The 26,672-nt window shown below is 41.6% G+C and overlaps 1 protein-coding gene across 1 annotated transcript in view; it reads right to left on the bottom strand.

Moving 5' to 3' along the window:
* Window positions 1-26,672, bottom strand: part of LOC116754535 (60S ribosomal protein L32-like) — a 69,099-nt gene that overhangs the window by 15,747 nt on the left and 26,680 nt on the right. The window contains exon 2 of the mRNA XM_032633248.1: window positions 13,290-13,513. Coding sequence (XP_032489139.1) covers window positions 13,290-13,513 — 224 coding nt within the window. The remainder of the gene's footprint in view (window positions 1-13,289; window positions 13,514-26,672) is intronic.

Genomic DNA, 26,672 nt, shown 5'->3' with positions numbered 1-26,672 from the left:
TACTCGGTGCCCTAAAGGAGGTCATTCCCTCCCACACATCAGATCACTTTATTCCCGGGGAGTTTTACGTTCATACTGGTTCATTGACCATGCAGTCAGGACGGTTATGCAGCTCTTAATAGATTATGGGTTATTGCCTTATTATGTTTGCTAAATGGTGGTACATCTAATCATTTTTATCATGTAGGGAAATTTCATGATGTCTCTCTGGCCTAGCCAAAGCCCAAAACAGGATTCCCTGTTTATTCCCTTATGCCGTAACTAAAAGTTAGCGGAACCAATTAAAGAGTACGTCATAAGCCGGTTAGTAATTCCTTACTTTTCTCTATGAGTGGATAACGCTTGCCTGCTCAAATTACAGCTCATTTGAGAAGACACTTTACTACGCTACAACGACAATTCGGCATTATTTCATTTTTTCAGTATCAACAGCATCGTGCAGTAGCTGAGATCCTCCTGTGAGATTCCACAGGGATTGAGCTTGTCCTTACAAGATAATCACTCACCCTTCAGGTCCAGCATCGTGACCAGCGCTCTGAATAGCTACAACAGCAGCACCAAGCTGGAGCCAAACCACATCCAGAAGATGAGGCACTTCCCTGGGGAATCAGGTGATACTTGGGATATCAGGGCTTTGGGTCCCTTATTTCCAAACTTACACTATTATCTTGCTGCCACCACCAGAGGTTAATCACTATGTTCTGTGAGGCTCTTTTTGCCTTGACCCATCCACCAAGATCAAGCATGCAAAATGACCACAATCCATCCCAGGCCAAGGCCAAGATCCTATCCATGGATTACGGGGAAAGAGAAACTCTTGGATTATTGCGAAACACCCAGCTCTAGTATCCAAAGAGAGAACAGCAATCTTTAAAAAAAAAAAAAAGAAAGAAAGAAAAAAGAAAATTTTGTAACTTTGTCAACATCTATTTTCATCAAACAACTCTTTAAATCACTATAAAAGTCAACGCATATGGTCGGGTTTGACGGTTTAAATTCCAGAAAGAGTTCTAAGTCAAGTTAAACTCCTAATACATGATGTAGTCTGGGTGTCTCGTCCATGAATTATAACATTTTCATTACATTACAACTGCAAATTATCAACTTCGTCCTGCCAGTCTCTTGATTAAATGCGGGATTGTTTGGCGTTATGAAAATATATTATGATAATGGATGACTCCATCATTTGTCTCGATTATTTCAATATCCTTATTTAAAGCTTAATCACTAGAGCATCTGGCCCAGACTGAATTGTTGATTTAACAAAGTGATAGCAGCAGGGACAAAACAGAAAAAAATTTTGGCCCAAAAGGCCCATGTTTCAGTCATTATCTTGCTCTGTCTCATCGTATTTTTCTCTAATATTTGTGTCCCTTCAAAATTTTTGGTGTCCATTTTGATCACTTTAGTTCCTTCTCTTCAAAGTTATTCTTGCTTTACGGGCCTTATTCCCATTGGCCCAACTGAAGGGTATTTTATTCTGTGTCTTACACCGATAATGGGGCAATAACTTGTACCCATCAAGCTTCCTCATAAAATGGTTTAATGTCTTGAAGCAGTGTCAGTATGTCAGCTGAGGGAGTGAATCAAGTAGACATCATTTCACGTTTATCGGAGACCCACAGTGCATTAACTCCTTAGAAAGAATGTGCTTAAAAATTATCCTCTTTTAGAAGTTTTGATTCTAAAACGAAAGGACTCATAAATATTTCAAAATATAAATAATATGTACCTATGTATTCATCAGTTTTAATATTTTTTCTTTGATTTGTATTCGTTTTGGATTAGTTTGTTCACGTTTTTCTAGTTGTGAATAAATACATATTCATTACAAAAACGTTGAAAAAAAGAAAGTAATGATCACCCACAATCTAAATACCCAAAGATATGGAATGGTAACATTTTATGATTTTCACAATTAATTCTGATTTACATTTTCCATTAATAGTACAAGAGAAAAAAAAATTAGTGCAGTACTAGCAGAAATTTTCTCCAGGAGAAAACCATCTTTGTTTAGGAACACACCTACATAGACATGTTTGATTATAAAATTGAAGCCCACAAGGCTTGGCTTGAATCTTCTGAGGCAGGACAAAGGAATATCTAAATGGTTTTCCCCAGAAATGGATAGGAATCAAAATCTACAAGGAGAGAGGAGGAATTAAAGCGGAGAGGGGCTCCCCTGTCATGGCAGAAGAGATGATCAGTAATTTTTAAGGCAGGTCTATCTAAAGGGTAGAACAGGAATGTCTAATATGCTTTTAATAGAATCAATGAGCACAGACCCTCTAACCCTCCAGGTCAACCACCATCAACCCCTAAATCTTCATAAAATCTGCAATACTCAGCAGCTTAAGTTGGTGGGACTTTGAAGAGAAAAGACGTTGGATAAGGGCAATATGCAGCAGGCTAATATCAGACAGGAAAAGAAACAACATCCAAGAGGGCAGAATGCAGACTGGAAATCGAATCTGGAACCAAAGTAGGAACTCACAGCCAGAAGTGATTATGAAAAATGTCACTTCCCTGGAAGCCTAAAGATCATGGAAGAAACATTGAGTATCCCACTGGAATGGAGACATAAACCAAATTTTATTTAAATATCAAGGACAGATGACCCCCAGTAAGGTAGAAGTTTCTGATACCTGGGTTACATTTTCAAGAAAATACTGGAAGCTTTAGATGATGATGATGATGATGGTGATGATGATGAAGGTGATGATGGTGGTGATGGTGATGATGACAGTGATGGTGATGGTGATGATGATGGTGATGGTGACGATGGTGGTGATGATGGTGGTGGTGATGGTGGTGGTGATGGTGATGATGGTGGTGATGGTGATGGTGATGGTGGTGGTGGTGGTGGTGATGGTGATGATGGTGGTGATGGTGATGGTGGTGGTGATGGTGATGGTGATGGTGATGATGATGGTGGTGGTGATGATGATGGTGGTGGTGGTGATGGTGATGATGATGAAGGTGATGCTGATGCTGATGGTGGTGGTGATGGTGATGGTGATGGTGATGGTGACAGGGATGGTGGTGGTGATGGTGGTGGTGATGGTGATGGTGGTGGTGGTGATGGTGGTGGTGATGGTGATGGTGACAGTGATGGTGATGGTGATGGTGATGATGGTGGTGATGATGGTGGTGGTGATGGTGATGGTGATGATGGTGGTGATGATGGTGGTGGTGATGGTGATGGTGATGGTGATGGTGATGATGATGAAGGTGATGCTGATGGTGGTGGTGATGGTGGTGGTGATGGTGACGATGATGGTGGTGGTGATGGTGGTGGTGGTGGTGATGATGATGGTGATGGTGGTGGTGATGGTGATGCTTACATACTGAAAGGTAAATGTGATGAACAAGACTATGAGCGTGTTCTAAAATGTCTGTTCAGTCGATCAAGTAACCAGTATTTGCCAAGCATTTCCACAAACAGTTTGCTCAGGGGGATAGAACACAATCCTGACTGCAGCAGGTTTCAGATCTGGTCCCACTAACAGCCTCTGAACGCACTCTCCCAGTCCACAGTTAGCGCTATGGAGAATCTTTGGCATTGGTTACACAGTAACGAGGGAGGAGTCCAGGAGGCAAGAGAGAATGGGATCAATTAAGTATGAATCCATGTGCATTATTATCATGTGCTCTGTCCTGAATCACAGGCAAAAGGAACTACAGGAATATAAGCTTTAACTCACAAATAAAACCACATGGGTGGTACCAAGTACAGTTCAACAATCAGGTAACAGAAAGTCAACAGTAATTAGAAGAGTCAGGATGTTTGGTAACTGAAGTGAAACTTTCAAGAATGTACAGAGTGTCAGTGGAAAGAAAGGAAAGAAGGAGGGAGGGAGGGGACTTTAAAAGAAAAGAAAAAAACCAAGGGAAGATAATTCCAAGCTAGGCAAGGGTTTGCTATGGTTTGGGATGTGGCAGATAGGAAGAGAGTAACCCAATCAAACAGAAAGTTCAAGCTCAGGTTAGAAGTCCAGAGTAAGATCAGATTTTGAAAGCTAAAAAGAAGACTGTCTCAGTTTATTAGGGAAAAAGAGAGCCAGTGTAGGTTCTTGATCAGAGACTTCCATGATAAACGTGGCGTATGAGAAAGGTCAGTTTTATCCAGTTAGAGAGATAAAACATAGTATGGAGAACACAGAGAAGGTTGCTACAGTAACACGAGTTCAAAGTGAGGAGGGCTGTGACCACAGGGGCTCAGTAGTGCCATCTTCACGTGTGAAAGTGGCTGCCGTTACTGAGCTCCTGAGAGGAGTCACACAAAGGAACGGGAATTTAAGGAAGTGCCTAATTCTATTCTATTGTCTAAACTTCCAATGGATTTACCAGACTAACAGGCCTCATAGCACAAGGTGGAGTGGGGAGAAGAGGGAGATGGTGGGGAGTTATTCGGAATAAAGAGATGGGGTAGGGAAACAGGCAAACCTAGTGTATTTGTTTCCTATTACTGGTGTAACAATTTTTGTTTTTGCAGTTTTTATTTGTTTTTCCTCCATATTTCTTTTTAATGCAATTTTTAAAGGTTACACTCCATTTACAGTTAATGCAAAATATTGGCTAGATTCCCTGTGCTGTACAGTATTATCTCTGAACCTATCTTACACCAGTAGTTTGTAGCTCCCACTCTCCCACCTCTATGTTTCCCCTGCCCCCTGCCCCTCACTGGTTAGCACTAGCTTGTTCTCTGTGTCTGTGAGTCTCCTTTTTTGGTATACTCACTGATTTGTTGTATTTTTTAGGCTTGACATATGAGTGATATCATACAGTATTTGTCTTTCTCTGTCTGACTTGTTTCACCTAGCATAATGCCCTCCAAGTTCATCCATGTTGCTGCAAATGGTAAAATGTCATTCTTTTTATGGCTGAGGAGTATTCCATTGTGTGTGTGTGTGTGTGAGTGTGTGTGTGTGTGTGTGTATGCCATGTCTTCTTTATCCGTTCATCTGTTAATGGACACTTAGGTTGCTTCCATATCTTGGCAATTGCAAATAATGCTGCTGTGAACATTGGGGTGCGTGTATCTTTTCAAATTAGTGTTTTTGTTTTTTTTGGATCTATATCCAGGAGTGGAATTGCTGGGTCATACAGTAGTTCTATTTTTAGTTTTTTGAGAAACCTCTACACTGTTTTGCTCTGTGGCTGCACTGCTGTAACAAAGTATCACAAACTTTAGTGGCTTGAATAACACCAGTTTATTACCTTATGGCTCTGGGAGTCTGTAAACAGCATCCTCTGTTTACTCTCACTGGCCAGAACCTTGTCATGTGGTCACACTCAACTGGGAGATGAAGGTGTGGCTCTGAGATGAGCCGGCCAGCTAGCAATATCTGTGATATCCCATAAAACTCTCTCCTCAGCAGAAACAGAAAGCTTTCAAATGGAAACAAATCATCGCTTCACAATAACGCACCAAGACCAAGGAAAAGAAGGGGGAGGAAAGAGAGACAGAGGTGGAAAAACATTTCCTCCTGGAGAACAATTTCTTGATATTTGATAGTATTTATGGGGCATCAGAAACTGTTTCCTAGTGGGCTGGTGGCACGTGTTTCCCTGGAGATATTTAAGGATTTCAATTGCAATCAAAAGTGAATGGAAATGTTTTATAATTTCTCTCCTACCGGAAAGCAAGGAAACTAACAAAATAGTCCCCTGAGTTGCCATTTAATCCCAATCTGTGTTGATGGCATATTCGTTTTCTACCTTCTCAGAACTGTTCAGGAAAGTGTTCCTGGCAATAAACCATAAGCTCCAAGTACAGAAATGAGGCCAAGAGAAAAAAACCTGGCATATTTTTAAAAAATTATATTGAAAGATTCCCAGGAAACATCAATGTTGTGAATGGTTTGATATGTCGTTTTGTGTTTGAACAGTAATTTTAGGGTCAATATTATCTGTAATAAGTCAAGTTCCACACATGAGCTTCCTCCATAGCCGCAAACATGTAAATCCGAGATAGAAGTAAACAAAAACAGAAAAGAAAATCACGAAATCCTTCAAGAATCTAGTCACTTAAGAGAGAATATTATCACCCCAAATACCCTCTCTTTCAATTGGATATTCTATCCAATTGTATGTGTGTGAGTGTGTGTTTCTCGGGGCTTGGATGTGGGGAGGGAGAGGGAGAATTGAGAGACAGGAGTACTAGAAAGAAATAGAGGTGTTTTTAGTGAATAAAACTCTGAAAACTCTTCATTCCACCTGTGCAGAAATTATGGAGAGCAGTGTTAAAGATATTTGGTTAGCAAATCTCCTGACTACCTAAGAACACATTGTCAAATTATTTAACTTGTTAATAACTTCTAAAAACAGGAGTTCTCGGCAGCCTCTTTGCTAAGGAGGCCTCTCTCTTGTTTCGGAGCTCCCTTCACTGCTCTCACCGCAGCTACTACTCCCCTTCCTCTACTCTACAGAGTCTTCCTCTTCCCACCCTTGGCTCCAAATCCCAGTTTACCTACTACTCTCCGTCCAGGAACCTGCATCGCAGCCCCGCATTCTCGTGTGTCCTTGCCCAGACTGAATATTTTCAGTGGTTCCCTCCAGTGATCCTCTTGTCTAGGCCCCTATAATTTATGAAAAGGAACTCTGTACAGGTTTAAATGTAGTCTGTGCCATAGCCAATTTAATTCAATAAATATTTATTGAGGGCCTGTCTAGAATTGTGCTCTGCGCTGTGTGAAATATAAGAGAAATATATAGCACAGTCCCTCCTGTCAAGGAGTTTGCAATATTCCTGGGAATAAAACTTGGATGCTGAAGTAATTACAGGATGCCAGATAGAATAGAGCAATGCAAACAAATTATGTAACCAAGACTAAAATATAAGGTACAGACAATATTATGCTTGGTCGGGGCGGGCAGGATGGAGCTATGGGAAATTATTCATAGAGGAGATGGAACTGGAACTTGTCCTTGGGAGATGTACGGGTTCAGCTGTGTACAGCAGCAGAGAAGGGCACTTCAGGCAGCGCAGAGGGTGTAAGTAAAATCAGAGAGCTGGGACGACAGGCGGGATGCACAAGAGGGGATTTGAGAGGCCAGGCTCACTAGAGAGAAGGGGACGGAAGTTGCCGAGTTGTGTTAGAAAAAGCTCCATGGAAAGAACACAGTGAAACCACAGAATGGCACGAAGGGCACGGTAACGGTAATGAATTTGGACTTGAACCGTATGCTCTTCATCTCCCTCTATCCCTTCCTTGATGTTGATTCTTTCACGGTCATCAGAGAATTCATTCATTGGCAGCCGGCATGGAAGTCTGGCATTCAACGAGGAATACAGCATAACTTGCTTTTCCTGAAAAATCTTCAGTGATTAAGTGTGAGGCTTTCTAGGAAATCAAGCAGAAATAGTGAAGGCTTGAAGAACTTCTCATGCCATGCCTGACCAACGTGAACAGACATAATCCATCAGTGCTTGAACGTGTTGAGAAGAACGTGGGCTATGGAATGAGGAAACACAGCTTCTGCCCCCTATATGACCTTAGTCAAGTCATTTAACTGCTCAAGTTTTAGTTTCCACAACTGTAAAACTGGTAATATCTTTGCTTATCACAGGGTTGAAAAACAGAGATAATGTGTATAAGGTACCTTGGGAGTACAAATATATGGAATCCTTTATGAGTTTTATTCGTTCAGTAAATTTTGAGTGTCTAGTCTGTACCAAACACTGTGCTCGGCACTAGGAAAATAAAAATGGAAACATATGGTGCTTATTCTCAAGACACGAACAGATCCAGTTTAAAACAATGGAAAGAGCGGCATCTCAAAGTCACATAAACTTGGAGTTAAAGCTCGTATCCACCATCTACTAGGTCTATGAATCGGGGGAAACTATTTCATTAGTCTGAGCCTCAATTTTATCATGTGTATAATTGGTCAAATAGCATCTACCTTATAGACAGACTCGAGAATTAAATACAAATATGTAAAGAAAGTAATATAGTGCCTGAGAAGCCGAGGCACTCGGTAAATGATACTTGTTTTACAGTGGAAAGGCAGGCATGAAAAATCATAACAGTGAGTGGGAAGGCGTTAGAGAAGTTTTCACAGATGACAAATTCCCTGTACTGAGACTTAAAAATGAATAGTATTTGCTGAGCGGGCATGTATTGGGAGGACCTTCCTGGAAGAGAAAGCAGCATGTGAAAAGGTACAGAGACATTAAAGTAACTGGCATCTTCTAAGACGTGTGGCTAATTCAGCATTTCTAGATCACAAGCTCAAGGCAGAGTCCAGGAGACGAAAGTGGTCAGATAGACAAGAGTCTAATTATGAAGAGCCTGGAATGTCACTGGAAGGGGTGGAGCTCATCTCATAGGCACTGGGGAGGCATTATTGAGTAGGAAACTGACATGATCAGCTCTGTATGTTGGGAAGCTCTCTGTGGTGTGGAGGGAGACGGGCAGGAAGAACGTTAAGAAGCCTATTGAAAAGTCCAGGTGAAACAAGGAGATGGAGACGATGGGACGACTCTGAAGATGCTTAGGAGTTGGTTCCAACAGAATTAATTTTAACTGGATTTTGGAGGAGGGTAAAGCTGAACAAGAGATCTAGGATGCTTCTCCTCCTTTTCTTGCTAGAAGGTGATGCATTTCTTGAGATTGAAAATGCAGATGGAAGCAGGTTTGGAGTAGAGATGATATATCCTGTCTGGGACATGATGCATTTGAGGTGCCTGTGGAACGTGCAAGTAGAGATTTGGACATACTGTTCTGGACTGGAGACTGGAGAACTGAGCTAGCTGTTCATGGAAATCTGGAGGTCGCTGACATGGATGGATGGATGGAAGGAAGGAAGGAAGGAAGTAGCCATGAGGATAGACTCACACAGGGAAAAGGACAAGAGAAGAGGTAGCCCCCTAGTCAGGCCATTTCTACCCAGCCTTAATAATTGAGCTGCTGGAGGAGATGAAAGAAACCTCAGAAACAGAGTATGCTTAGGTATGCCCAAGGTCAAAGACATCCATCTTCTGGCACACCTTTCCTCCCCATGGTGTAAGTTTCATTTGTCTGAAAATAACAAGAGGGAGCACATGGAGAGAAGCTCTTGGATGTTGAGGGACTACATACAGGATGACAATTATAAACACACTGTCTCTAGAAAAGCACTTCATTTACAAAGCAGATTTGACAGCTCAAGTTGCTTTTTTGGCGGAGCAATCCTGCCCGGCCCCTGAAGACCTGGTGAGCTTCGATTACAGCTTTGATGCTAGCTCTACCACAGAGACCCCCTAAAATGGGAGTGATAGATGAGGTCCTGTCAGGCTTCATCCCCTGGGTGGTCTTGAATCTCTGCTGTTATCTGTTACCCTGCCAGCTCTGACAGTGATGAACACGAGGCAGGCAGCTAACGACACCCCGATTCATTCCCCAAAAAGAAGGGAGAGCAGAAATAAAGGGACGGTGACTGCCATGTCGAAGCCTCGCTCACGTCAGTGCCATCTTCCTGCTGCATGTCTGAGTGGTGAAGAAATGATGGAGCCCATTTGTCTCAAACAAGAGCTCTAATGCTACTCAGAACAGAGCAAGTCGAGACAAAGCTGGACCAGGAAAATGTATGCTGGCCTCTTCGTGGTAAATCTCCTCACAAGCCTTTCAAACATAAGAAGAAACCTTGAGAGGGCCTGATTTTTTTTTTCACTCTGCTCGTACTCTAGAAAAACATAAAAAAATCAAAGATACATAAAATCGTCAATCTCTATTGCTTGCCCAGGCTAAATTGTTATTCATTCCAGGAAAGTACACAGTTTCTCTCTGTATGATTATATTAAGGCTGTGACTCGGCAATACCAAATATTTTAGGCAGGCCTACCATGGCTTCCTATAATAGACATATACAATCTTTAAGATATCTTTAAGTGGTACCTGGTCCCTCCCTAAGCAATATTTCATCGAGATTCTTGTTTCAACTGTTTTTTGTTTGTTTTCTGACCTGATGGGAAATGAAGGCTTTTACCTACTTCATGGTCTCCTTTTTCTTATTATGGGACTTCTTGTGATACCTAAAGACATGGTTATATATTCAGTAAATACATCTTAAATTTAATGCACGAAGAAGGCAAGATTTTTCCATCTTAATTTAATCCATCTTCATCTAGGGTGTTCATCAGAGCAATGGTTCTGTGGGACATTAAGAAAGAAGGTTTTTAAAAGAGGGGAAAAAAAGATTCATGGTCAAATAGATTGGAGAAACCCTGGGTTTATTGCTTTACGACAGATTTCTTTCCTATTGGATTTTTTTCAGACTCTTTAATATACTAATGTACAATTTGACTCCCCTAAAGAAAATATAATCTCAATCTATTTTTTTCTTAGAATATTTGTATGGGATATATCTAGACTAATGTTACCCAGAACCACACTTTGGGAACTCTTGGTCTAGACTTGGCCACAAACCCCATCTTCCTACTCATTTATCTCATCAACAAAATCAAATGATTGTCAAGCTAGGCTCTAAGTGTTTGGCAGAGAGAGGCAGTCTGAGGGTGGAATAAACGCTGAAGAAGATATGGTTCCTGCCCCCAAAGAACACATGTATCTTGCCCTATATCCTGCCCTCATAGATCCTGCCCTTTGTCCTTATCTTCCCTGTCTAAAAGAGAGCAGCATGGGGTCTTCCCCGGTGGCGCAGTGGTTGAGAATCCGCCTGCCAAGGCAGGGGACACGGGTTTGATCCCTGGGCCGGGAAGATCCCACATGCCGCGGAGAAAGTAAGCCCGTGCACCACAACTACTGAGCCTGCGCTCTAGAGCCTGTGAGCCACAACTACTGAGCCCACGTGCCGCAACTACTGAAGCCCGTGTGCCTAGAGCCCGTGCTCCACAACGAGAGAAGCCACCACAATGAGAAGCCCGCACACCACAAGGAAGAGTAGCCCCCGCTCACCGACACTAGAGAAAGGCTGCGCGCAGCAACTAAGACCCAACACGGCCAAAAATAAATAAATTAAAAAAGAGAGAGAGAGAGAGAGAGAGAGCAGCTTGGGTCAAAGAAGATGCTGAAGCAAAGAGGAAGACAATAATCTTAAATTTGGAACAAAGGCAATGGGGCTGATTAATACATGGGTCTTATCCTTGCTCTTTTTAATAAAGATCAAATTGTCTTTCTAAAAACAGTAGCACAGACATTATCATTTCTTTTGGGGAGCGTTCCAATTTTTATATAAGTATGAATGAAAGTGGTCAGAGCTCCAGAATACCTAAAACTACAGCCTAAGTTAAAAAACAAAACAGTGCCAAATCTGAGAGCAAGCACAAAGAGATAATTCACTTCGATATTATGAAACATATTATATGTTTCTTGTTACGCACCATGTTTCTCGTTATGTAAGACACATACACTTTGGCAGTACTTCTCATGTTGGCTGTGTGGTTTATTCCAATAAAGTTAGCCTCTAGTTATGATCAAAATAACTTAGCTGAAGTCTGGGTTTCAACACAAACAACAACTTAAAAAGCGATAGGAACTAATCAGTTTTGTCTGAGTGTTTGTTATTCAAGCCATGGAGTAAAGGAAAAATTTAAAACAAACTGGAATCTCCATTATCCAGAGAATTTTAGACTAGTATTAAAAGCAATGTGTAGGGCCTCCCTGGTGGCGCAGTGGTCGAGAGTCCGCCTGCCGATGCAGGGGACACGGGTTCATGCCCCGGTCCGGGAAGATCCCACATGCCGCGGAGCGGCTGGGCCCGTGAGCCATGGCTGCTGGGCCCGCGCGTCCAGAGCCTGTGCTCCGCAACGGGAGAGGCCACGACAGTGAGAGGCCCGCGTACCGCAAAAAAAAAAAAAAAAAAAGCAGTGTGTAAGTTGCAAAAGACTAGAAATGGACTGTATGGCCTCTATGGTCTTTCTCATCTTCAAAAAGCAATCAGGATTCAGGTGGGGAGAACCAATCATCCAAGAACTAAAATAATACCTGGGAGAGATGAAACCATCATTATAAATTAGAAGTAACCCATCATTCATTTTTCTGCTATCTTCTCTCCAGAAGAAAGTGGACTCTCTGAAAAAGCTTACTGCATTCTTTCCTCATGTACTCTAGGAATTCAAATGCCAATCAGGATGTTTTCTAGGTAAAATACAAAGAAAGACACTTCTATTTTTTTCCTTGCTCCCAGTGGCAGATTATCTGGACCCAGACCTCATGGAATCTACCATTTACCATAGGATAACAATAATTCTGTGGTTTTTAACAGCTGAGTTTTCTCCTTCCACCATTTCATGTAAAATTCTTTCTTTCCAATTTCCTACAACCAACTGTGTGCCTTTTACTTTTCCTGCAAAGGCATTTAATTTTGTCTGACCCATCTGAATTTTTCTGTTGCCTTGTTACCCACTGGTGACAAACAGACTCCTTTGTTTCTGAGTTCTCTAAGAGCGGGAGAATTGATGGGTGTGAAGAGAGAACTGCAATCACCAAGGCAAGGAAGGAATTCATCTTATTAGTCTCTGATTCAAGTTTATCACCAGGGAGATAATAGTTTAAACTCCAAAAGACATCTTGGAAGTTTCCAGAATTTCTCCAGAGACACAGATCAATAGACCAGAATAATCAAAAAAAAGGGAACAGGTTTGCCAAATGCCACTCACTTGGTAGAGTGTTTTACTTGAGTTAGCAAAAGACTTTTAATGGAATTATTCCAACCCAGTGAAAGAAGGAACAAATCAGCCCTCCAGGGAAGTACCTCCAAAGTGCTGCTGGAGATAAAAGAAAGGGTGACATTTTCTTTCCAATCTTCAATCCTCAACACAGGGATGCAGGTGGTACTTGTTTTGGGCGTTGTTCAGTTGATGAACATCTTTCCCACAGCACTGAGCAATCAGTGTCCTGTCCATTCAAAATAATGCTCAATGGTATGGGGGTCCTGGGCCCAATAATTTTGCAGACGACTCCCCTCTTCTCTTTCTGCTAGAAGTAAGTGAAAATGAAATCTGCCTGATTGCTGTGAGGGCTCCTTTGGCTTCTTTGATGTTTAAATATTAGCCCCAGGGCCCAGAGCTAAACCCCCATCAGCAAAGAGGAGTGATCTGCCCTGTTACCCTGAAGCAGGGATAAAAATTCAAATATTTTAAAGCAAAGCCTAGGTTTGAAAAACAACAGAGGAATCACACAGGGTGGGGTCTGAGTAACATGTAAACCTCCAGCTGCCAAGAACATTTCCCAGAATGGCTCCTTTATACTTGTGCATTGTAAAGCACACAGACATCTGGGCGCACGGCATTTCTTCCTCTCTCTGGATGCCCCTGACCTTGACACTGAGGGCTCTGTCTATACCTCCAGCTCCCTCAGGACTTGGCCCTTTCCCAATCACTCCTGCCTTCAACTCGATATGCTCTCCTCTCTCCGTTCCATCTCTTTCTCTGTTCTTCTTTATTCCGGTCAGTCTCCCTCCAGGAGCCTCTTTTTTCCTGTTATGGCAGTCACTGAAGCATCCGTGGGTGCTTGAACTTGACTTAGCTGGCAGGGGGCCACGGAGGCTGCCCAAGAGAAGGGAGACCCTAAGAAAGTGTAAAAATATCTGAGCTGGAACAAAGCGTTTCTTTAACTCGAAGTCAAAAATATTTTCCTTAGCCCATGCTGCATGTGCTGTATTGTTAACTTCTGTCAAAGGGGTTCCTATCTCAGGAATCAGGGGTGAGTTTCAAACACAATCGATGGCTGGTCAAAAGAACATCCTCAGCGCGATAAGCCGCAGAGAGGTCTGTGGTGAGCGGGGCAGGATAGCCTGGCTGTGCTTTTCAAATTCCTTTCATCGCCAGCGGTGACTTTAAGCACTGCAGGGTGAGAACAAGCCAGGACTTTGTGGAATATTCTTAACTGCTAATATGTAATCCATACAGCCAGTGGTAGCAGCCCGAGGATAAAAGATTTAAAGAAATGGAGACACAGGACTGATTTTTTTTTTGAAAGGCAACTTGGAAGGGGAAAAAAAAAAAAAGTGAGAACAGTAAGATTTATGTTAACCCATTGGGAGTGCTCTGGAAATCTCTTTGATGAAGGATTGAGATTGCTTTGAAGCAGACTATTGAAGCAAGAGGTAAGTGCGGTGCCCAGGGACTCAGGTTGACTGGGTCACTTATCAGTCTTCTGGACTTTGAGTTTCCTTCTTCTTGCAAATGCTGCATGCTACCAAACTCTTAAATCCTGCCTTACCAAAATAATCTCCCTCTGAAAAGAAGGCTTTATTTAGCCTTCGTAATCAGTAGAAACTTGACCAGCAGTACATATGTAAAAAGAACCCAGAAAAGAGAATACACACACACACACACACCCCAATATAACATGTAAAAGGCTACTAGACAATCTTAACCCCGTTACACACGTCCTTTCTTACTATGAGTTCAGATTTCAAACACAAAACTGCAGGAGCACGGGGACAAACCCAGTGCATATCACAGGAAGGCAAAAGTGATGAGCAGTTTCCCCTGATAGAAGAATCATGGCTGGGCAAGTATGGCTTCAGGAGTGCGAAGTAAAGATGGTCTTGGCTAGAAAAAGAGAAAAGCAAACAGAGGGCTTTGAACCATCAAAGAATATGCCTGGAACCGGGGATATAAAAGCTTCCCCGAAACAAGTGAGACTGCAAGTTCAGGGTTCATGGGAGAAAGACTTAACAGAAAAAAAAATTTTTTTAAATCAAGGAAGAAGCAAAACAAGTACCAATGAATGACATAATGACCAGAAAAGGACACACTGTTGATGATCAAGGAAAAGCTGATACTCTGTATTTCTGGCATGAGCTGTTGACTGTAGCTGTGCTAAGATGTTATTATAAATAATTTTTTAAAAAACTTTTTTTTTTTAACTTTATATTGCTTTTTTACTATGAGAGAACAAATAGGCCTGTTTTATTTTATTTTGGGGCTGCGCTGCATGGCATGCGGGATCTTAGTTCCCTGACCAGGGATGGAACCTGTGCCCCCTGCAGTGGAAGCAGAGAGTCTTCACCACTGGACTGCCAGGGAAGTCCCTATAAATATTCTTTTCTATCCTTGTCAGCTGTGACCATAAGCTAATGAGGCTGATGTTTTTAGCAAACAAATCACAGCTTACACATTCAGTGTTGATTTTCAAAGAGATCAATCCTGTTGTTCTTAGATTTTAAAGTCCCTGATAGGAGCAAACTGTTCTCTTTGTGACTAGGGTTTTGCCTCTGAAGGCAGTTTCCAAAGGGAAGGTCCAGAAACGGTTCGCACAATCACACATCAGCATTCGTGGCATCACTGGAGTTAATGGTGAGCCTTCCCAGGTAACTCTTTGGAAAGACAATTCTAATTTAGGGATACAAGTTCGAGAACAGTAGTACAGAAATCAGGCACTGGTCACAAAACGATATTAGAGAATTACTGGAGCAGGAGGAATTGGTTCTCTTCCACAGCCCTTTCCACAGATAGTGACAAATATAGCAATCTCATTCTACTGACCAATGAAGAAATCATGCTAGAAAATATGGAAGCAAGTTCAGCAGAGAATCCACCTATTCGATCATTACAGCTCCTGCAGCAAAATGAAATAACTATGCTCTCGTTTGCCCTGATAAAAAATACAAACACAGAGTATTCTCAGATGTTTAGCATACAGATATGTCCCATGGAGAGCCAAAACTCCAACACTAAAGGCCAAGGTGGGGACTTCCCTGCTGGCGCAGTGGTTAAGAATCCGCCTGCCGATGCAGGGGACACGGGTTCGAGCCCTGGTCCGGGAAGATTCCACATGCCACAGAGCAACTAAGCCCGTGCACCACAACTACTGAGCCTGCGTGCCACAACTACTGAAGCCCATGTGCCTAGAGCCCGTGCTCCACAACAAGAGAAGCCACCGCAATGAGAAGGCTGCACACCGCAAAGAAGAGTAGCCCCCCTGCTTGCCTGCAGCCAAATAAATTTATTAAAAAAAAAAAAAAAAAGGCCAAGGTGGTTCCTAGGAAAACTGATAACACCACTAACGTGGCAAATGCTGAAACCCACTGCCTTCCGTTAGATTTCCCACAAGAGAGTAAGAACACTTTAAAACACAAAAACTTCAATATCTTTTTTTTTTTTAATTGATTTTTGGCTGCGTTGTGTCTTCATTGCTGCACTTGGGCTTTCTCTAGTTGCGGCGAGCGGAGGCTTCTCTTCGTTGCGGTGCGCGGGCTTCTCATTTGTGCTGGCTTCTCTTGTTGCAGAGCACGGGCTCTAGGCACGTGGGCTTCAGTAGCTGTGGCACGTGGGCTCAGTAGCTGTGGCTCGCGGGCTCTAGAGCACATGCTCAGTAGTTGTGGTGCACGGGCTTAGTTGCTCCGTGGCATGTGGGATCTTCCTGGACCAGGGCTCGAACCCGCGTCCCCTGCATTGGCAGGTAGATTCTTAACTACTGCGCCACCAGGGAAGTCCAAAAACTTCAATATCTTAAATCAGTAACTGTCTCCACACAACGCATCCCTTCTTTATACATGGAAATGGTCCAGGAACCTAACAGTAAATGGATACGTCTCCTCTACAGGAGACCAAGCAGCAGCATCCGACCCACCTTCAAAGAGTGTCAAAATGACAAATACCTTTTTGTTTTATAATATCTGGGCCAGTTTCCTGTGTTTTATTACAATGTCCACCATTGTTGGAGTTGCTTAGAGGTGGTGGACTCCAATGCCTTAGAATTATGGCATTCTTATGTGGTCTATAGAAAATAAATACAGTAAACACGTAAACTTTGGAAAAGGTTTTTTCCTACTATTTGCCAGCTTCTAGTAAATCTGTTGGTTACCTGAAGCTTCTTCCCAAATATGAAGGAACTGACTCAGTATAAATTGTGGAATTGGGGCACTTAGAAGAAACCCAGAATCCACACAACAGGTTGACATGTTGATAACTGTGATGAGTCCAATGTGATGTCACTCCTAAGTACTGAGAGGGGAGCAGGGCCCCAGGAGGGGAAATCCCTGAGGCCACTGCAAGGGCCAGAGTCAGAAAATTAACACAGGGACATCCCTGGTTGTGCAGTGGTTAAGAATCCGCCTGCCAATGGAGGGGACACGGGTTCAAGCCCTGGTCCGGGAAGATCCCACATGCCACAGACCAAATAAGCCCGTGCACCACAACTACTGAGCCTGAGCTCTAGAGCCCGCGAGCCACAACTACTGAGCCCCTGTGCTGCAACTACTGAAGCCTACAAGCCTAGAGCCCGTGCTCCACAACAAGAGAAGACACCGCTATGAGAAGCCTGCACACCGCAACGAAGAAGAGTAGCCCCCGCTCGCTGCAACTAGAGAAAACCCGCACTCAGCAACGAAGACCCAATGCAGCCAAAAGTAAATAAATAAATGATTTTTTTAAAAAAAAGAAAATTAACACATGTGATTTCAGACTTGAGGATAAATCACCAAAATCCAAGGAAAGCACTGAAAATTAGTGTGAGGAAGAAATGGTTTCTGCACCATCACTGGCAAATTTCTCTGATAAACGAAGATGATGCTTTCAGTTCAGCCTAAATAGGTGTGCTCATGCACCAATGGAGAAAGAGAAGGATGAAATAACATCCGTTGAGCCTCTATCGTGTGTCAGAGGCTTTACATCGCAACAACCCAGAGTGAGAAGAATCATTATCTCCATTTCTGCCCATGAATCAACTGAAGACTCAGGAGTGAAGTGATTTATCCAGTCACAGAGTCTGCAAATGGTGGATCCAAGATTCAAACCTGATCTCTCTGGTATCTACAGCTAGGGACTTTCCACATCCCTAAGCCGAGTTCAAGTGACATCTAACAAAGTGTCTTACAGTTGCTTTCCGCTTTCACGAAAGCTGTACTGTGAAAATCCAGTTTTACAAAATATGTTAATTAGAAAAAAACTCTAAAAAATAATTTACCATTGAGTTCCTTTAATAAAAAGCTTATGTGGAATCATTAGAGAAACGCAAATCAAAACTACAATGAGGTATCACCTCACACCAGTAAGAATGGCCATCATCAAAAAATCTACAAACGATAAATGCTGGAGAGGGTGTGGAGAAAAGGGAACCCTCATACACTGTTGGTGGGAATGTAAATTGATACAGCCACTATGGAGAACAGTATGGAGGTTCCTTAAAAAAATAAAAATAGAACTACCATACGACCCAGCAATCCCACTACCGGGCTTATACCCTGAGAAAACCATAATTCAAAAAGAGTCATGTACCACAATGTTCACTGCAGCTCTATTTACAATAGCCAGGATGTGGAAGCAACCTAAGTGTCCAGCAACAGATGAATGGATAAAGAAGATGTGGCACATGTATACAATGGAATATTACTCAGCCATAAAAAAAAAGAAATTGAGTTATTTGTAGTGAGGTGGATGGACCTAGAGTCTGTCATACAGAGTGAAGTAACTCAGAAAGAGAAAAACAAATACCATATGCTAACACAAATATATGGAATCTAAAAAAAAAATGGTTCTGAAGAACCTAGGGGCAGGACAGGAATAAAGATGCAGATGTAGAGAATGGACTTGAAGACACGGGGAGGGGGAAGGGTAAGCTGGGACGAAGTGAGAGAGTGGCATGGACATATATACACTACCAAATGTAAAATAGATAGCTAGTGGGAAGCAGCCACATAGCACAGGGAGATCAGCTCTGTGATTTGCGACCACCTAGAGGGGTGGGATAGGGAGGGTGGGAGGGAGAAGCAAGAGGGAGGGGATATGGGAACATATGTATATGTATAGCTGATTCACTTTGTTATAAAGCAGAAACTAACGCACCATTGTAAAGCAATTATACTCCAATAAAGGTGTTTAAAAAAAGAAAAGCTCACGTGGAATATCTTAAATAAAAAGAATTCAAAGACAACCCTCAGAATGGGAGAAAACATTTGCAAATGAAGCAACTGACAAAGGATTAATCTCCAAAATTTACAAGCAGCTCATGCAGCTCAATAACAAAAAAACAAACAACCCCATCCAAAAATGGGCAGAAGACCTAGATAGACATTTCTCCAAAGAAGATATACAGAATGCCAACAAACACATGAAAGAATGCTCAACATCATTAATCATTAGAGAAATGCAAATCAAAACTACAATGAGATATCATCTCACACCAGTCAGAATGGCCATCATCAAAAAATCTAGAAACAATAAATGCTGGAGAGGGTGTGGAGAAAAGGGGACACTCTTGCACTGCTGGTGGGAATGTGAATTGGTTCAGCCACTGTGGAGAACAGTATGGAGGTTCCTTAAAAAACTACAAATAGAATTACCATATGACCCAGCAATCCCACTACTGGGCATATACCCTGAGAAAACCAAAATTCAAAAAGAGTCATGTACCAAAATGTTCATTGCAGCTCTATTTACAATAGCCAGGACATGGAAACAACCTAAGCGCCCATCATCGGATGAATGGATAAAGAAGATGTGGCACATATACACAATGGAATATTACTCAGCCTTAAAAAGAAATGAAATTGAGCTATTTGTAATGAGATGGATAGACCTAGAGTCTGTCATACAGAGTGAAGTAAGTCAGAAAGAAAAAGACAAATACCGTATGCTAACACATATATATGGAATTTAAGGGAAAAAAATGTCATGAAGAACCTAGGGGTAAGATAGGAATAAAGACGCAGACCTACTGGAGAACGGACTTGAGGGTATGGGGAGGGGGAGGGGTGAGTTTTGACAGGGCGAGAGAGAGTCATGGACATATACACACTAACAAACGTAGTAAGGTAGATAGCTGGGGGGAAGCAGCCGCAAGGCACAGGGATATTAGCTCGGTGCTTTGTGACAGCCTGGAAGGGTGGGATGGGGAGAGTGGGAGGGAGGGAGACGCAAGAGGGAAGACATATGGGAACATGTGTGTATGAATAGCTGATTCACTTTGTTATAAAGCAGAAACTAACACACCATTGTAAAGCAATTATACCCCAATAAAGATGTTTAAAAAAAAAAAAAAGAATTCATCTCTTGCATAAGGGAAGGTGTATTTGTAAAAACATGGGGTCATTTTTTATGACACATTACATTTCCTCCCCCATCTATCTCCTTATCCTGCCCCCCCAAAACACCACTAGCAACAGCTCCCCAGTAGTAACAAGTATGTACTGAAGGTTGGTCCTCAGGGGAGCCACAGGACAGGCATTTAAACAGGTGACAACAATTGAAGAGTAGGAACTCGGTAATGATAGGGCAGGGTATATCTCCCCCACGTCAAAGTCCCTTCTACACTATCATTTTGACGCCCTTCCCCAGCCTCCCACTAGAAAGTTATACAGCATCCATTTTTCAGTATCGGGCTATCATTAAATAAAACATAAACACTCTCCTCCATGGGGCCAGGATTGGGCTTCAAACAAAATCTAAAGTGTGAACAGCTCTTCAAGGCCCTCGGTTGCGATTCTGTCACCACTATCACCAGCCTGTTCCAGAAGCCTCGTAACCTGTCCTCTCCACAGGCGACTTGGCTACAAAGCAAGCTGTTTAGAGTAGCAGATAACAACCTCCCTTGAAAGAAACTAGTGAGGTATTTTAGAAAATATGGTCTGTAGCAAAGGTGGTCATGGAATCACACAGCAACCTCGCAGGACTCGTTTCCTTCGTCATCCCCCTAATAATGCTGCTTACGGTCTAAATGATGGAGCACAGTTCTCCCACACCCTTTAAGGTCTATGACGCCCCAGTATTTTCTCTGCATCTGATCCAGGGAAAACTGAAGGGATGACAGCACCAAAGAACCTCCTACTGGTTAATAGAGAGAATGTGAGATCCCCTGGAGAGGCGCAGTCTATTGTAAAGATTCTTTGGGTAGTAATGAGACTTGGGAGTTTGATCTGCGTTCGGGAGACTCTGGCCTATTTTAAAGACCCCCTAAGAAAGGAGGTTCTTAATGCTTCCCTTCTGCACAGGAATAGGGAGACAAATGGGAAGGGAATTCACTTACAGCTCAAATCAGTATATATGTGAGTCAACATAATTGGCCAAAGACAATTTAAGTCCATGATAGCAGGTGAGTTATTCTTAGATCATTCATGATGAAAGTACTTTCCTATCTACTGCCTAATTATAGGATCTGAACTAAGGAAATTCAACCAAATCATTTCCTGGATCAAAATTCTTCTATGGCTCCTTGTAATCTAAGGAATCTCACGTAAAGGAGATGGAAGAAAGACACCCCCTTTACACATACCAGGCATACTTTCTTTTTTTTCCTTAACATCTTTATTAGAGTATAATTGCTTTACAATCGTGTGTCGGTTTCTGCTTTATAACAAAGTGAATCAGTTATACATATACATATATCCCCATATCTCTTCTCTCTTGCCTCTCCCTCCCTCCCACCCTCCCTATCCCACCCCTCTAGGTGGTCACAAAGCACAGAGCTGATCTCCCTGTGCTGTGCGGCTGCTTCCCACTAGCTATCCATTTTACGTTTGGTAGTGTATATATGTACATGCCACTCTCTCACTTCGTCCCAGCTTACCCTTCCCCCTCCCCGTATCCTCAAGTCCATTCTCTAGTAGGTCTGCATCTTTATTCCCGTCTTGCCCCTAGGTTCTGCTGACCATTTTCTTTTTCTTTTTTTTAATTAGATTCCATATATATGTGTTAGCATATGGTATTTGTTTTTCTCTTTCTGACTTACTTCACTCTGTATGACAGACTCTAGGTCTATCCACCTCACTACAAATAGCTCAATTTCGTTTCTTTTTATGGCTGAGTAATATTCCATTGTATATATGTACCACATCCTCTTTATTTATTCCTCTGTCGATGGACACTTAGGTTGCTTCCATGTCCTGGCTATTGTAAATAGTGCTGCAATGAACATTGGGGTACATGACTCTTTTTGAATTATGGTTTTCTCAGGGTATATGCCCAGTAGTGGGATTGCTGGGTCGTATGGTAGCTCTATTTTTCGTTTTTTAAGGAACCTCCATACTGTTCTCCACAGTGGCTGTATCAATTTACATTCCGACCAACAGTGCAAGAGGGTTCCCTTTTCTCCATACCCTCTCCAGCATTTACTGTTTGTAGATTTTTTTTTTTTTTTTTTTTTTTTTTGCTGTACTCGGACCTCTCCCACTGTGGAGCACAGGCTCCAGACGCGCAGGCTCAGCGCCCACGGCCCACGGGCCCAGCCACTCTGTGGCATGCGGGATCCTCCTAGACCGGGGCACGAACCCGCGTCCCCTGCATTGGCAGGCAGACCCTCAACCACTGCACCACCAGGGAAGCCCTGTTTGTAGATTTTTTGATGATGGCCATTCTGACTGGTGTGAGATAATATCTCATTGTAGTTTTGATTTGCATTTCTCTAACGATTAATGATGTTGAGCATTCTTTCATGTGTTTGTTGGCAATCTGTATATCTTCTCCATAACACCATACACAAAAATAAACTCAAAATGGATTAAAGACCTAAATGTAAGGCCAGACACCATCAAACTCTTAGAGGAAAACATAGGCAGAACACTCTATGACAAAAATCAGAGCAAGATCCTTTTTGACCCACCTCCTAGAGAAATGGAAATAAAAACAAAAATAAACAAATGGGACCTAATGAAACTTCAAAGCTTTTGCACAGTAAAGGAAACCATAAACAAGACGAAAAGACAACCCTCAGAATGGGAGAAAAGATTTGCAAATGAAGCAACTGACAAAGGATTAATCTCCAAAATTTACAAGCAGCTCATGCAGCTCAATATCACAAAAACAAACAACCCAATCCAAAAATGGGCAGAAGACCTAAATAGACATTCCTCCAAATAAGATATACAGATTCCCGGGCATACTTTCACTTAGGGCTTTACACTTACTGTTCGCAAAAAGCCTATGGCTCCTTCCCTCACCTCCTTCAAGTCTGTAGGCAAAGGTCACTTAGACCTCCCATTACTACCCCATTAACTGCAACACCCCAACAAACAAACAAACACACACACACACACACCCTGTATCCCTTCAACACTGTTTCTCTATAAACCTATCACCATCAGCATCCAACATACTGTGTAATTATGTCTCTTTTTTAAAATTTATTTATTTTTGTTTATTTTAGTTTTGTCTGTGCTGGGTCTTCCTTGCTGCGTGCAGGCTTTCTCCAGTTGTGGTGAGCAGGGGCTACTTTTCACTGTGGTGCGCGGGCTTCTCATTGCAGTGGCTTCTCCTGTTGTGGAGCACAGGCTCTAGGTGCGCGGGTTCAGTAGCTGTGGTTCACAGGCTCCAGAGCACAGGCTCAGTAGTTGTGATGCACGGGCTTAGTGGCTCCGCAGCATGTGGGATCTTCCCGGACCAGGGCTCGAACCTCTTGCACTGGCAGGAAGATTCTTAACTGCTGTGCCACCAGGGAAGCCCTATGTCTTTTATAATTGTCTATCTTCCTCTATCAGAATGTCAGCTCCAAGGAGGAAAATATTTTGGTCTGTTTGCTCACTCTTTTGGATCGATAGCTATTAAAATAGAGCCCAGTATATAGTAGGTACTCGTTACACAGTTGGTGAGTGAACTGAATGAACATATAGCTTCCTGCAAAATTTAGAGTCCTAGAGTTTTGTGTAAGCTAACAGATGATTACCTTTCTAAAACAGGACACGAACTAATGAATATGCAATAGCTATTCCTCGTTATGATCTTAATTCTAGTTCTCTTTGAGCATCTGGAATGGTGGGTTTTCAGCTGTGATTCCTGGAGCCTTGGCACCCCTCTGAGACATGCCTTCTTCACCCCCAACCCCCGTTGCAGAGCCATGAGAGGGAAAACCAAAAATCCGGACATCTGGCTCCCTGACTCCTGCTTCAACTAAGCCAGCTCTTCTGTTATCTGTCTTACACATTGGTGTTTTCTGTAAGATGTTAGCAGGGAGGAAATTGTCCCATCACTAAAAACATGGACAAACTCTAGCTTGGACCATGAGATAGAAAAACATGAAAGGACATTGGATAGAGTATCACAGAAACATGAATATTTATAGAGCATCTATTGTGTTCTCAGGTGTGATCTGGACATTGGGAATACATAGACAAGAAGATAGCCAAACTCACATTTAACCAAGTCCACATAACAAATAATTACAATATTCTCGGAAATTCTGGAAAATCAAAGGAGCACTGAGGAAGGATGTCGGGGATGTGCCCTGCCAGAGGCATCTGCTAGTCTTTCTTTAATTGAAATATAGTTGAAATACAATACTGTGTTAGTTTCAAGTGTACTACATAGTGATTTGACATTTGCATACCTTGTGAAATGATCACCACAATAAGTCTAATAATTATCTGTTTCCATACAAAGCAAGTACAATATAATTGACCGTGTTCCTTATGCTGTATATTACATCCCCATGACTTATTTTATAACCTGAGGTTTGTACTTCTTAATACCCTTCACCTGCTATACCCACACTGCCTCACCTCACCTCTGGCTACCACCCATTTGTTCTCTGTATTGACGGTATGCTTTTGTTTTGTTTTTTAGATTCTACATATACGTGAAATTATACTTGTCCTTCTCTGTCTGACTTATTTCACTTAGCATAATACCCTCTAGATCCATTCATATTGTTGCAAATAGCAAGATGCCATTCTTTTATGGCTGAGTCACATTCCATTGTATGTGTAACCCACATCTGCTTTACCCATTCATCTGATGGACACTTAGGTTGCTTCCATATCTTGGCTATTGTAAATAATGCTACAACATTGGGTGCATACATCTTTTTGAATTAGTATTTTTTTTTCTTCAGAAGTAAAATTGCTGGATCATGTTACAGTTCTATTTTTAATTTTTTAAGGAACCTGCTTACTATTTTCCAATCTGCTGAGTTTTAAGGATAGTTGTTAGTCAGGCAAAGCTTAAGAAGACTGACATTCACTTTGTGACTTTAAATAAGACCTTCATCTCTTTAGGACCTAGTTTCTCCAGCCATAGATAGAGAGGCTTGAAAATTAGCTGATGTAAAGTCCCTACAACATTTAAGACTATGTATCCACCTTCTCCTACTTGCCCTACAACCAGATAACAGAAATCATTCGTTTCAAGGAATACTGCTGAACATCAAATGTTTTGGCCAATTCATCTGAACATTAATAAGGTATATGGCACAGCAAGGAGAATCGTTTGAATTAATTGATGTTTTCTTCCATATATGAGAGATTTTTATTGCATTGTCCAGATTCAATTTCAATAATTCCATTATAACTTTGCTCAATACCAGCTATGAAGTCATCTTAAAGTTAGTATGGAATTACAAACTTTATTGTTCACCATTAGTATCAAGTTTGTTTTTACATTTAAGACATTCTTTCACATGTAACATATTGAACAAGGAAGCAGGGCTCTCTAAATCTGTTAAATTTGGAACTAGGAAAAATTTCAAGACATTTTACTCCTCCATACTTTCAAATGATAACTAATGTGTCAGCCAGGAATTTTTTAACTGTCATCAACTACCAAACTATCAAAAGTTAACAGGTTGGCATGACAATTATGAGTGGGATTCCAAAGTATTAACTGCTTGGGGAATGTCTGTGTTGAGTCTGTAGATGTGTATAAAGTTTGTTACACTCATGGTGCCCAAGAACTTAGTCCCTACCCAGGGGGATTGGTGAAAATGAGTTAACAGCAAAGAGATCAAATTAATAGCAATACCTCTACACATAAATATCAGGTTGTCCTTAATTTTAAGAGAAAACAAGGAGAAAGTGAAACAATATGAAAAGAGATATTCTTATATTGTGAAGTGTGCAATGGATTTAATTTATAGTTCTGGCAATGACTGGCTATATGACCATGAATAAATCACTTGAGCATTTTGAGGCTGTTTCCTCATTTACCAAATGAGGGTAATAATACCTATCGGAGTGGGGAAAACCCAAATTTTCATCAACAGATTAATGGATAAACAAAATGTAGCATATCAATAAACAAAATAATAAATGAAAGAGGAGAAATAACAACTGATATCACAGAGACACAAAATATCATAAGAGAATATTATGAACAGCTATATGCAAAAAGTTGAACAAACTAAAAGAAATGGATAAATTTCTAGAAACACACAATCTTCCAAGACGTAATAAGGAAGAAACAGACAATCTGAACAGACAAGCCACTAGTAGTGAAATTGAATTTGTAATTTTAAAAACTCACAGCAAAAAGAAGTCCAGGACTGGACAGCTTCACAGGGGAATTTGACCAAACATATAAAAAAGAGATAATACCTATCCTTCTCAAGCTATGCCAAAAATACTGAAGTGGAAATTCCTTCAGTGAGGCCACAGTTACCCTGATACCAAAACTAGAAGAAGACAACACAAAAGAAGAAAATCACAGGCCAATATCTCTAATGAATATAGTTGCAAAAATCCCTAACAAAATATTAGCAAATCAAATTCAACAATATATAAAAAGGATCATACACCATGATCTAGTGGGATTTATTCCAGGGATGCAAGGATGGCTCAATATCTGCAAATCAATCAATGTAGTACACCACATTAACAAAATGAAGGGTAAAAAAATCACATGATCATCTAAATAGATGCTGAGAAAGCATTTAACAAAAGTCAACAACCATTCACGATAAAAACTCTCATCAAAGTTGGTATACAGGGAACATAACATAATAAAGTCCATTTATGACAAACCAAGAGCTAACATCATACTCAATGGTGAAAAGCTGAAAATATTTCCTGTAAGATCA

Source organism: Phocoena sinus, chromosome 5 (assembly GCF_008692025.1).
Source record: "Phocoena sinus isolate mPhoSin1 chromosome 5, mPhoSin1.pri, whole genome shotgun sequence".
NCBI lineage: Eukaryota > Metazoa > Chordata > Mammalia > Artiodactyla > Phocoenidae > Phocoena > Phocoena sinus.
The sequence above is the reverse complement of the archived record's forward strand: the minus strand, read 5'-3'. Positions and strand labels throughout refer to the sequence as shown.